We start from the raw sequence: 13,206 nt of genomic DNA on the forward strand, positions 1-13,206 counted from the left end.
TGCATAGCTCATTAGAGAGTACGGCTTACCCTGTGATGGCTGTCGGGCTTGCTAACAGCCCACCCCTAAAAGGAGGCAAGCGCAGACACCTAGTCACGGACCCAGCAGCGTCATATCTTAAGCAGAGTTGAAAATCAAACAGTGAGGGGAAAGAGAGAAACCATTCAGAGGCTGAGACCCACTTTGAGAATCCTTCAGTAATGCAGGTTTTTCCTCAGACTTCAGCCTGACGTATCTGCCCATCACATTGGACAGCTTCAGTCAGGCTGACTCTGCCTCTTGTTTGGCAGGAGTTGGCCTTCTGGAAGTGGTCTTGGAGCCGGACATGTCCTGTGGAGAAGAGGCGGCAACAGCCGTCAGGGAGCTGCAGCTGACACTTCAAACCCTGGGGACCAGCCAGGCCAACATGGCAGGTAGAAGCCACCCAAGCAGTGTCCTTCCTGTACCTTCTCCCTTTCTGCTTCCTAGATCTGGTCGCACTTAAGTTTATCCTCTGCGTCAGCTACATGGAGATAGTTTACGTCCCTTTTTCAGCTTCTTGCATTCCTGGTTGTTTTGTTTTGTATTTTTTTCTTAGAATTCTCCTTGGTTCCTTTCCTGAGCCCCCAGCCAAAGTAAACACACTAACAAAACCGTGCAGAGGCTCTGAGCCCAACAGTGTGAGATTAGGAGTCACAGGGCTAGAGGCTCGCTCCCGGCTGCGTGCAGCAGTGTTGTGAGGGCGAGGAAAGTAGTGTGTTTGAGCAGTTTCATCTTTCTCAGCAAGCAGACACTGTGTTTATCAGAATAATTCTTAGTCTGTCAGTGCTACGTGGGTGGCACTTTGTTGGCTGATCCTTTTCCTTTGCTTCTCTTCCTTTTTTTGTAGAATTTCCATCCATGTACACCGTAAGCCCAGTTACATAAACTATGAGCCGAGGTTATGATTTCACAAAGCTTTAACTTTGAGGTAAAATCCTCAGTAGAAATATAGTAGGAAATTAAAATAAACAAAGAAACCACGTGTACCCTTGGGACCAAGCAAACTATACATTCTAAGTGCGTATTTGCAAATTGGACATAAAGATGACAAGTGTTGGTCAAACTCAGTTCCTTCCTGGCTTTCTCCCTTGGCGCCCTCCTAATGCTGCTTTGCTGGCCCTGAAGTCCCAAAATCTAGTCTCTCCCACGGTTTTCCCTTGTTTTCTGTTCCCAGGGGCTTTTCGAAAAAACTTCTGCCACCTGCAGAGCATTCTCTGCCAATTCTCTGCCAATGTGGAGGAAGGAATCCGATTCTGCAGATACGTTTGTCAATCCGTAGCTCAGTACAGTGGTGTATTAGTCAGGGTCCTCCAGAGAAACAGAACTGAGAGAGAGAGAGAGAGACAGAGAGACATGTATGTATATAGACACATATTGAGATTTACTGTAAAGAACTAGCTCATTGACTATGAGGATGAGAAATTCCAAGGTCTGCAGTGGGGAAGCTGCAGGAGAGCTGTTGCAGGTGAGCTGATAGGAGAGTTCCAGTTCAGATGTGAAGGCTTGAGAACAAGGAGCCCATGGTATGAGTTCCAGTCTGAGCCCAAACCCAAAGGCAGGAAAAGACAATACCCCAGCTCGGAGGCAGCCAGGCAGAGAGAGCAGATTCCCCTCTACCCTGCCTTTTGTTCTCTTCAGGCCTCCATGGATGGAATGAGGTCCATCCACAGTGGGAAAGGCAGTCTGCTTTACTCAGTCTATGGATTCAAATGCTCATCTCACCCGGAAGCACCCTCACAGACAGACTCAGAATAATGTTTAACCAAATATGTGGGCACCCCATGGCCCGGTCCTGTTGGCACATAAAATTAACCATCGCTAGTGGTCACAGTGGTTACCAATAAGTGCCATTGGCGATCATGATTCATCTTCCTGCCAGTTTGTAATAGTGTTTGCCCACCTTTTTATGTCGCATCATACATTTGCATGCTACAGAGGGACGTCTGAATTTGTAATGCTACGTTTGTCACCTAGGACATCTTACAAGCAACAAATTGTTACATCGGAGCCCAGGTACAAGTTGAGTTTGAAAACAGAACTTGCCAATTTGCTGTCTCCTTTAAGCTAAAGACCGGAAAAATAGCCGCATGAGTTTGAGTGGCATAAAGGTAGCTGCCTACAAGTTTGCTTTATAGAAATGAGGCTGTTTCAGAGTAAGAAAATTCTTCATTTTAGATTTATGGCTCATGCTGCTTTTTTCACCCACAGAACATAAATATGGGCAGGTTGGATGGTTATCCATTTATGCACGAAGTGTTGATTCTCTATTGCTTTAAAAAAGTTTTTATTATTCCATTCTTCTTCAAATCAACTGTGATTTCTACCAAACCTATGGAATAATAAACAGGCCACCTGTTAGCTGAGAAATAGCCCCATCTGGGTCCTTGCCAAGAGATAAACCATAACAGCAAGGATTCATCAGTTCAGTGACATCTGGGAGGGTTCATTAAATTGCACTTGTTGTGACACTTTTTGTTGCTTTTAAATACAAATCCAACAGCTTGGCCCCTAGCACAGCAGCAGAATGGCTGTGGGGGCGGGGGTGGGGGGTGCTGCCCAGTGTCTGCAGGGGTCAGGCTTTTTGTGCCGTTAGCATTTAATCAGCCCTGACCCATTTGCGCCTGCTTCTGTCCCATTGCCATAGGACTGTAACCTGGGAACTGAGGGTCTCCCTAGGGGAGACTGGGGACCCCCAGCGTGCCTCCTGCATGACTCTTCAATTCCTCTGGGCTGTCATTCAATGAGTTGCTGATAGTTTTGCTCATGAGCATAGAGACCAGCTCCGCCTGGGTTCCCAATTCTTTTTCTTCTCAGTGGATATCTGCCACTGTGGAGATCCTCAAAGCAGTCTGTTGATTTGGACGTGTACTGATGTAGACAAACTAAATATTGCCATGGTAATAATACTGCTACTTTGAGCATTGAGCGTGTGTCATCAGTTCACAAAGCATTTTTTTAAATTAATTTTTCATCTCATTTAAACTTTAGGACATTTCAGAGACAGGTATTATTATGCTTGCCTGTTGTTCAGGTGAGCAGACTGAGACATAGGGAAGTTGGGTTATTTGCCCAAAGCTCATAAGCGACTACGCTGGGCTTTGAGCCCAGGTGTGTCTGACTCCAGGAGCCCTTTCTTTAGGCACCGTGTCACATTGCTTCCTAGTGGCAGCCACGTTAGTGTCATAACGGCCATAGAAACAACTTGGAGAGATAGTATAGCAGAGCGTGAGTGTGGAGGGAACCGTGGTCCCACTCGGGGGTTGGAATCCTGTCCCACCACTTGTAGCTGTAGGAACCTGGGCAAGGTGTTTGATTTCTCTGAGCCTCGCTTTGCACACTTACTGGTCCCCAAATAATTGTGTATGGAAAGAGAGAAGAAGAAACCAAAGAGGAAAGGAAGTCAGTCATCCAAGTCTTCGAATAGAGTTGGGGCAGCTGGATGGCATCCCGTTTACCAAGACAGGGAAGATTGGGAGAGGAAAGGCTTTGTGGGAGGAAATCTGAAATTCCATTTTAAATATGTTAAGTTTGAAATACCTAAAGAATGCACAAGTGGCTTTGTCATGAAAGCTGTATTGTAGGGAACGAATGTGATAATGTATGTAAAATTTACCACAGGTCCTGACAAACAGCCCCTGCTCAGTAAATCTTAGGTATTTTAATGATAAGTAGTAGTACTTTTACAGAATCACCATTCGTTTTGGATGAAGATGCTTTGTGAAATACATTCGATAAAAAATGTGGTCCTTTTTTTTTTTTTTTTTTGTCTCTGTCACTTCTTGTTATTTAAGTTCTGGAGAGGAGGCAGTGATCAGGATGAGATAGCTTAACAGACCTTCTCACTAAATCCTCAGGCGCCTGCTGTTTACCGAAGCAGTTTTCTGTCCTGATGTTATATTTCTGATGTGTGAATGTGTTTAAGAAAAAAATATCTTACCACACCATATCACTGTGCACAGTGGTATAGTTTCTTAGCTTTGCTGTTACAAATCTCTGCTTCTAGAGGGTAGGAATTGAGCTTGATAACATTCCCATGATGTGTGAATGAAGGCTTTCCCTCAGTGTTGCAGAATGCGGTGAGGCCAACCTGACTTGGTAAGGCTTTTGTGCATTTGAGGCAATTTAGCTTAATTTGTTTAAAAGGTATTTTGTCTTCACCGAGTAGAATGTCTTTTGTTACTGTTTGATACTGTATTTCAATCCAGGCTAGGGACCTCTCTTTTAACACTGCAGGATACTAAATGATTCCTCTCAGACATTTATGTAGTGTGGTTTTCTCTGGGAGAGACTGAAATTCATGCTTTTATTCCTTTTCCAAATTGGACTTCTAAATTGTGAAAGATGTTTCCTTTTTAAAAGCAAGTGAGGTCTGAGTCAGGGTTCCCTGAGTTCCAACAAAGTTGCCTGTCAAGTATTGAGATTGGGTCGAGTAGCGAGTAGCGCTTAGCATACTTGGGAAGTTTTCTTTTGAGCTGAATGGGCCTTTTAGATGATTCCAGCTGTAGATAGTCCTATTCAGAGAGAACTTTAGGTCTTATCAGGAACCTACTGTGAGGCAGTAACCAGTCTGCTTACTCACTGCTCAGGAAAATACCAGACTTTTGGCTCATTCTACAAGGTGTTGACTTATTGAACAATTACCAATGTGCCAAACCCAGCTCTCCGTTCTGAATATAACAATGAGAAAACAAAAAACAAAAAAAGTACAACAAAAACACATGGTTTCTACTACCTAGAGCTTATGTTCATGAGAGAGGAAAATACATTAACAAATAAAACAATTATAATGATAAGTGCATTAAGGAAATAGGGTGCTATGATAAAGAATAACATTGGAAGGTGAAGGCCTCTCAGAAGAGGCAGCATTTATTTATTTGAGACCTGAAGAATAACCCAGGCCCAGTCAGCACGGAGCTAAGGGACGAGCATTCTGGCAAAGTCCAGCTAAGGCAATGTCCCTGAGATGAGAGAAAGCTTACGATATACCTGGAGTTTAACACAGGTAACCGAAGGCCACCGCGGGGAAAGCTTCAGGGGCAGGGTGATGTGGCGTCGGGTAAGACCGAGTAGGTAGGCGAGGGGTGGCTTACCGATCGTGGTGAACAGCTTGGGTTTCCTTCCAAGTGCAGTGGGAAACCGGCAGAAGGCTTTTAAGCAAGGGGATGACATAGTCTGTGTAATGTTTTAGAAAACCACCCTGGCTGCTTGGTGGAATGTGGATTCCGAAGGGTAAGAGATGAAGCAAGGTGACTAGTTAAGAAGCTTTTGCGACCCTTCAGAGGGAAGATGACACGGTTGTGCATAGGCCTGGTGTCAGTGAAGGTGGCGATATCAAGACTGGTGGATTCAGGATGGTGTTTAGAAATAACAGGATTTGTTAACAGGCTGGTGTGGAAGGCTGGCGGCAGGAAGACAGCAAGGGTGACGTCAACGAAGCCTGCAGAGCTGGGTGGTGGTTGCTATTTACTGCAGTTGTGAGGAGGAGGAGGAGGACTTTGTGGAGGGTGAAGTCAGGATTTACTTGCAGAAGTTGAAATGCCTGTGAGACCTCAAGTGGAGATGTCACGTAGACATTGGAAGTCACTGTGGAGCCAGGTCTGGGCTGAAGAGAGAAATTTAGAAGTTATCAGCACACAGATGGTATTTAAACCACATACGTACCCTATAGAGAGTATAAATAAAGAAGGCAGTCCTGAGTTTGGATGGGAAGGAAAGTACCAGCAAATGAAACGGAAGTGGAGTGTCCAGGGAGGTAGTGGGGAAACCAAGAGAGTGTAAGCTCACAGCACCTGAGAGAGGAAGGTATTTCAAAAGGAAGGTTATGTCACATGGTGTGTCACATGCTGCTGAGAAATCCCATCAGGTGAAGACACAACGTGTCCTGTGTCCATTGGAGTTGGCGGTTGTTGGTGACTTTGTCAAGGTATTTTCTGAGCGGTGGGGACAGAATCCAAGCTGAAGTGGGTTTAGGAGTAAATGGGAGGTGAGATCATAGAGACACTATATGCACCAAACAAAACTTGTTTGAGAGGATTTGCTGAAAAGGAAAGCAGAGAAATGATTGCTGCATGACTGACTGATGGAGAGAGAATTGGGTTCAGGGTAGTAGGTTTTTGGTATGGTATTTTTTGAATGAGAAATACTATTGCATATATATATATATATATATATATATATATATATATATATCAGAAGTAATGCTGCAAAAGAGAGGTTAATGACTGACATGGGAGAGAGGAGATGACCGAAAGAGTGATGTCCTTGAGAAGATTGAAGATCTGGGTCCAGTCCTCAAGGGCCTTCCATGCTGGGCTTAAAGATCAGATTAATTCAGAGTAAACCAGAGACAAGTGCTAAATTCTGTGGTATTGATTGTGTATATTCTCATAGTTCAGAGGAGCCACCAGGGAGGCTAGCTCATCGATGAGGGTTTTTAGGAGAAGGTAGTAACACTTAAGCGGGACCTTGATAGATGAGCAGAGGCTGAAGAAGGGACAGTGACACTGATAAAGAGAATGTGCAGGAGCCAGCGGAGTACACAGGGACTTGTGTGGAGAAAGCTCCCTGATTGGAGGAGAGCCCCCTCGTGGAAGGCTTCGTGGAAAAATGCGCGTCGTGTCTAGCAACACCGGAAGAGGGCTCTTGGATATCACGCAGAGGAGATGAGATGAGCCAGTAGGAGCTGGCTACCCACTTGAGTGAGCGATGGTAGTGGTGACAGCCACTCTGGGGCAGGATGTAAGTCAGAGCCACCTCATGGGTGACTGGAGAAGAAGGCGTTGCTGGGTTAAAAGTCACGATGTGATTCTGTAACCTGGGCCTGAAGTTCTAAGTTCTCGGGCAAGGGTGGCAGCAGTAGCAATGGAGAGAAAGTGACAAGATGTGAGGTACATTTGGAGGGAAGAACTAATAGGATCTAGTTGTTAGTTTAGATAAAGGGCAAAGAACACAGAAGCGGAAGATGATGTCAGGGTTCCTGGACCGAGAGTCTGATGATGTCGGGAATAGTTGGGACTCCTTGCAATTCCTGTGAGCACAAGTTGTCCCAAAGGGACTACGGGATTTTGTAAAAGTATTGAGATGTCCGGGCTAGAGACGTAGAGTAATTTCCGAGCTGAAAGGCACCTTTTCTCTGCCTGTCAGCGTAGGTGGAGCTGCAGTTGCCGCCGAATGGGTGAGTGCTTCCCTTTTCCACAGGGAATGTGTGGAGGGCAGGGCAAGTGGCGTCTGGCCATTGGTCTTGAGCTTGGGGATGGAGCCCCTCAGCTCAGCACTGGGGGATGACAGTCCAGTTCCAGGGGTCTCCTTTCTTGGCATTGGATTTATACCATTGTATTATTTTAATATGCTTTTGCCGTGGAATCTGGGAAAATGAATTTCTTTATTCAGCCTATCAGAACATTAGGTTTGGCAGATTTTTTTTTTTTTTAATTTAAAAACCTGCCTAGGAAAATAAAATTCAGCATTTTGTCTTCTCATTCTGTCCTATTTTAAGTATTATAAATGAAATTGGAGAAGAGAGAATTTGAGCTTTACTTGGTAGGCTGTAGAGTGTGAGTATTTCTTCATCTCCCTATCTGCTTTGGGATTTTGCTTCTCTCTCCTCCTCTAAGAGCCTCTTAGTCCTGTCCACAAGCCACCTGCCTCTTTAGGGGTTATTGCTCTTAATCTGAAGGGACGTCTGGGTCAGAGGAGGTCCTCCCGGGATGGGGACGGCTCCCTGAGTCCCACCACAGTCTCCCCTTCATCACAGCTCTGTCCGCTGCAGCAAATCCTTACAGCCATCAGGAAGGGTTCCGAGTCATGTCTAAGGAAGGAAGAGATTACTACAGTGCCTGCAGAAGGAGAAGGGGAATGCCCAGGTTTCTGGCTCTTGCCCTTGAGCTGTAATTTCTCAAGGGCTCTTTCATAAATCTTCTGGAATCACTGTTGGAAATCCACATTCCTTTGGAGAACAGTGTAGGGTTTTCAGGTAGTCATTTCTGAGGCCTTCCTACCAACCCAGCTCCAACACTATGAAAAAACTTAAGAATAAAACTGCAGAGTCAGTCTCCATTTTAACAGTGTTGTTTTCTTATTTGACACAAAGAAAATGAGATTTCTCCAGCTGGTACATCCAGAATTTCTCCTCTCTTCTGTGTGTGCACAAGTGCACGCAAACACACACACACCGGTCCACCCTACCCTCCCTCTATCTCAGATGCCTCAGGACTAGAATCCTCTTAAGTGGACACAAGTACTAACCATATATTTCAGGACCAACTGAACCTTCTGTAAAGTTAGGTTGCTGTAACCAAACAGTAAGTAGACTTAGATATTGCTTGCCGGAACACACTCTCTCCTTAAAAACACCATGTTGACTCAGAGAATTTCTAAAGAATTGTCTTTTTTCTCCTTCCAGACGGTCAGTTGAGAGTGGACGCCAATATATCTGTGCATCACCCTGGAGAGCCTTTGGGAGTTCGAACTGAAGTGAAGAATCTCAACAGTGCCAGGTTCTTGGCCAAAGCAATAGGTAAGTGTCAGCTCTCAGTCCTAATGCTCCTCTTTGTGTCAGTTATCTACTGCTGTGTAACAAGCCACCCCAAGCCTTAGTGACTTGTGTAGTAACCATTTCCGTTTTCACAGTTCTGTATGGATCAGGTGGGTTTCTGCTGGTCCTGCCTCAGCTCACTCACGTGGCTGCGGAAGCTGGCAGCTCACCGGAAACAGGGTCTGAGCCTGAGTTTACAAAATTGTATTTGTTCATTCTAGATTGGCCATAATTTAATCGATCAATGTGTTTTTCTGCTTTGTAGTATTTTTTCTAATAGACTGCATGTGCCTATGTAGTCACGTTGATCTTATTGCAGGACAGGCTGTGGGTATCCCAGTGTTGACAAATGTATAGTGATAATTAAAATAGAACAGTTGAGCAAGATAAACGTCTGGGGCGGTCCCATAGAAGGGTGAAGACTGCGAATCTGAGGGGAGACATTTCAGAAGAATAAAAATATGTTTTTAGAACCAAAGGTATCTTGCAAGGTAGAGAGAAGGTAGAGAGGGGGCTGGAGTTTAAAGTGCACAGAGAACACGATAGCTGACTGTATTGTTATAGCCACACTTCAGTAGAGTCTTAGGTCTTCTCAGGAAAAGTACTAGAAACAGTACAGAAAAGATTTTCTAGTCTTGTTTAAAAGCTTGCTATTATGCTAAACCTGAAATGATCGACCAGCCTCAGTGAAGACATTGGATCTTTTAGCCGTCATCTCATATCAGTCAGAGAGCACTGGAGTGGGAGAGATGATAAGCAAGCACTGACACGTTTGGTGTTGCTGCCTCTTAGCAACTGAGATAAAGGGGTCAGGATTTGGGCGAGGGCAGGAGGTTCATGGCGTGGTGGGGAGTTAAGGGGGAGGCCAAAGCTGTTTCCATAAAGAAGCTTAGCAATCGTTTTGATTACCACAGCCTGCCTTGTTTGATGATGAAGGAGCACTGCATAAAGCAGTGGGTCTTAATCATATGGGGTCATAGATCCCTTTGAAAATGCAATCAAAATTCTGGACCTTTCTCCAAAAAATGTACATGTATACACACCCACATTTAGGGGTACCAAAATGATACCCCTTGGAACCCATCCATGGATCCCAGGATAAGCCCTCTTGGCAGGCAGCAGTCCTAGATCTGGTGTCACTCAGCCTGGGCAGTGGTCGCAGCCCTTCTGCCGAGCTGTGTAATCTGTACTGGGTCACTTAGTCTCTCTGAACCCAGGTTCTCTCAACAAGGGAGGGCACGGAGCTTCCTAACAGACACTTTCCAGCACCATTATTCTATGATGGCAGCAAGAAGAAAATGCAGTATACAATAGCCCCCTTTATCCAGTGGGGGATGTGTTCCATGACCTCCTATGGATGCCTGAAACTATAGATAGTACCGAACCCTATAGATACTGTTTTTTCCTAAATATGCATACTTACGATAAAGTTTAATTTATAAATTAGGCCTAGTAAGAGATTAACAGCAATAACTAATAATACAATAGAATAATTATAACAATATACTGTAATAAAAGTTATGTAGTTGTGGTGTCTCTCTCTCTCAGAAATCTTACTGTACTGTACTCCCCCTTCTTCTTCTTGGGATGATGTGAGATAATAAAACGCCTAGGTGTTGAAATGAAGTGAAGTGAATGAAGGAAGCATTGTGATGTGGCATCGGCTGCTATGACCCTCTGTCGATACTGTCAGAAGGGGGATCATCCGCTTTGGGTGATGCCGGATCATCAAGCCTTGATAATGTCAGTGGTTGAATGTCAGGAGCAGACAGTGTCAATGTCTACGGTTGGGGAAATTGAATATTTTCAGACCATGGTTGAATGCAGATAAGTGAAACCACAGAAAGTGAAACCGTGGATAAGCAGGGAGCACTGTATAGGGAAGAACTATTATAAACAACTCTCTTGATTATTTTTTTTTACTTAAAGATTGAAAAAGATTTCTATTGCTTGACTAGATGAAAGGAATAAAACATATGATACTAAATTACTTTGTTTTTCTTAGACTATGAAATTCAGAGGCAAATCAATGAACTTGAGAATGGAGGTGAAATTCTGAATGAAACTCGCTCGTTCGATTACAAGCTGGGGTGAGTTTGCATTGACAAGTGTCTTGTGTCCAGCTGGGTGGGGCTCTAGTCTCGGCTCTCCACAGACCAGCCATGTGACCTCAAAGAAGGTACTTAGCTTCTCTGTACTTCAGTTTTCTCACTAGTAAAATTAGGAAAACACTGTACCCTACAAGGATATAATACACCCTGTAGGGCTGGTAATAGGTTTCAACTTAACCAGACATATACCTAGTGCTTTAGTTTTAGGTCCTGGCCCTTCCCTCGTTTCCAGGTTACCTGCTTTGTGGCAAGTATTTTTACTTCGTTAAATTCCATCAGACTGAAGCTCTACCAATTTAAGCTAGAGGTAGGAGAAAGTTTACAGCTGGTCAAAGAGGTACCTTACCTTTTTTTGTTTAGATACCTCTGACTCAAATTTCTTAACTCAGAATTTTAAGGATTTTATGCTATTAGCAGAAGATTGAACAAAGCTCAAAAGCCTAGGGTTAAAGCTGGTTAAAAGCTGGAAACATTAAAGCAATTTCTTTTTTTTTTTTTAAGTTACCATTCTGAATATTTCTCTTTTTTTTAATGTTTTTTTAATGTAGTCATAAAGTGTCTCCCAAGGAAGAATGGAAAGCTTGAATTTGCCCGTGTCTCTTATTGGTAGGGAATCTCCTCTCTGCGTGTGTGCTAGCCAGTGTCGCATGCAGTGTTTAATGTTTTTTCATTTAACTGTCATAGGTGCACTGTGCCAATGAGAGACAAAGAAGGAAAACAAGACTACAGGTGATTACTTCTCTTATCAAAATAACATTATGTATTTCGGGTTAGGGGCATATTTCAAATCTAATTACAGATACAGCTAATGATCCTGGATAGTTTTTAGGAACCACTTTTTGTTATTATTGATGCACGATGAAAATCTAGGCTTCCTATTTTAGTGTGTACTGAGAGAAAGAATATATTCTTGATTTGGTAGCCTTGAGGTGCCCTCTTGGATGGATTCAACTGTTGGAAGACACTTGCTCACTGACCTCTGTGTGAGTTGTTACAGTTGAACTAGAGGATGGCATATGGGGGTGGGCCCTAGCATGTGCTTACTCTTATATTTGGTAACACACTGAAGTTCCTTGAGAAGAAATGAAAAAAGATATATATTTATGGCATTTCTTGTCAAACCTCAGGTAATGCTATCTAACTGATAAGTTAAACAAGTTGGACTTAATACGAGATCCAGAAGTAAAGCAAATAAGGACAGGCTTAAGATACATTGAACCTTTCATTTTTCCCCCCACTGAGTGTAGCAGATCCCAAAGAAGGAAGTTGTATGCGTCAAAGTTGTTGAGATTAGCCCACCTTTCCTTTGCACAGTGCAGGAAAGTGTAAGTGTAGCATCGCCAGGTGGGAAAGAAGCAGCTCATAAACCCTTAGAATGAACTCCACCTCAGTGACTCCTCTCATGGTGTCTAAGTTGAGGTTGTTTTAATCACTTTGACCTTCTAGGTCCAATCTGTCCTTCCCAAGAACTTCTTTGTCCTCCAGGGTGGCCCCCTACTCTGTTTCTGCTGCTTTCTTACCAAGCGCGGTAAGTGGCTTCAGCTCAATCCCTTGGATTAGGAGACGAATTCAGGGAGCCTCCCTTTGGTTCTGCTCACCTTCGGAAGTCAGACTGATTCATAGCACAGACTGGGTGTCAAGGTGACATGTTGCTTACACTTCTAATCTATTACCTCGGTGCCACCATTTGTTCTGCGTTATCCTGCTTCTACATAAGCCCTTTGACAAGTAGAAAGAGAGAAAACAATAGATGCTAGAATAAAACAGAGGAAAGGGCATCTTTGTTTCACAAGGTTGTATGCAGTGCTACAGCGTCCACATTAAAAGAAAATTAGTTGTATTTTTTAGAGCAGCTTGAGGTTTACAGCCGAATCGAGTGGGAATTACAGAGTTCCCGTATGTTCCTTGGTACATACCCTATACTCCCCTTGTCTGTTCCCCTTCATAACCTCTTGCATTAGTGTATAGTGTGGTACGTTTGTTATAATTGATTAACTGGAATTGATGTATTATTAACTAAAGTTCAGAGTTTACATTAGGGTTCACTTTTTATGTTGTACATTCTATGGGCTTTGACAAACGTATAAGGACACGTATCCACCATTACAGTGTCATAGAATAGTTTCCCTGCCCTGAATGTCCCTGTGCCCCACCTGTTCATCCCAACCCCTCCCTCCCCCACTAGCTTCTACATTTTACTTAGGCAAAATCCATTCCTTTCTTCCACTTCTCAAGAAAGAATGTTTTTCTTATTTTTTGACTTTTCATTTATTACACAAATATTGCTAAAAATAGTGGAAATAAAAAAATGGGGGGAAGTCATCTTCCTCCCTAATAAGTAAATGGTTCTCGTTTGGCCCTATTTTTTCCAGCCTGTATCTTTATGAATAAAACCTTTATCCACAGTTATACATCACCGTGTGGCATGAGCCCTGTGTTGTGCCTTTTTCACTCGTCGCTGCTTCGTAAGCTTGGAGAGCGGCAGGTTTGTGTTTAGAGCTGTGGTTTACACTTGAGCAAACACTAGTTCCTAGGAAACAG

General features: G+C 43.6%; 1 protein-coding gene across 2 annotated transcripts in view; it reads left to right on the plus strand.

The window, feature by feature from the left end:
* GATB (glutamyl-tRNA amidotransferase subunit B) overlaps positions 1-13,206 on the plus strand; it is an 80,925-nt gene that overhangs the window by 33,950 nt on the left and 33,769 nt on the right. For both annotated transcript variants that reach the window (XM_019722812.3, XM_074338446.2), the window contains 4 exons: positions 291-413; positions 8,423-8,536; positions 10,560-10,644; positions 11,350-11,394. In XM_019722812.3, the coding sequence (XP_019578371.3) occupies positions 291-413; positions 8,423-8,536; positions 10,560-10,644; positions 11,350-11,394 (367 nt within the window). The remainder of the gene's footprint in view (positions 1-290; positions 414-8,422; positions 8,537-10,559; positions 10,645-11,349; positions 11,395-13,206) is intronic.

This window comes from Rhinolophus sinicus, chromosome 15, assembly GCF_057876585.1.
Source record: "Rhinolophus sinicus isolate RSI-liver-muscle chromosome 15, RSI-T2T, whole genome shotgun sequence".
Taxonomy (NCBI): Eukaryota; Metazoa; Chordata; class Mammalia; order Chiroptera; family Rhinolophidae; genus Rhinolophus; species Rhinolophus sinicus.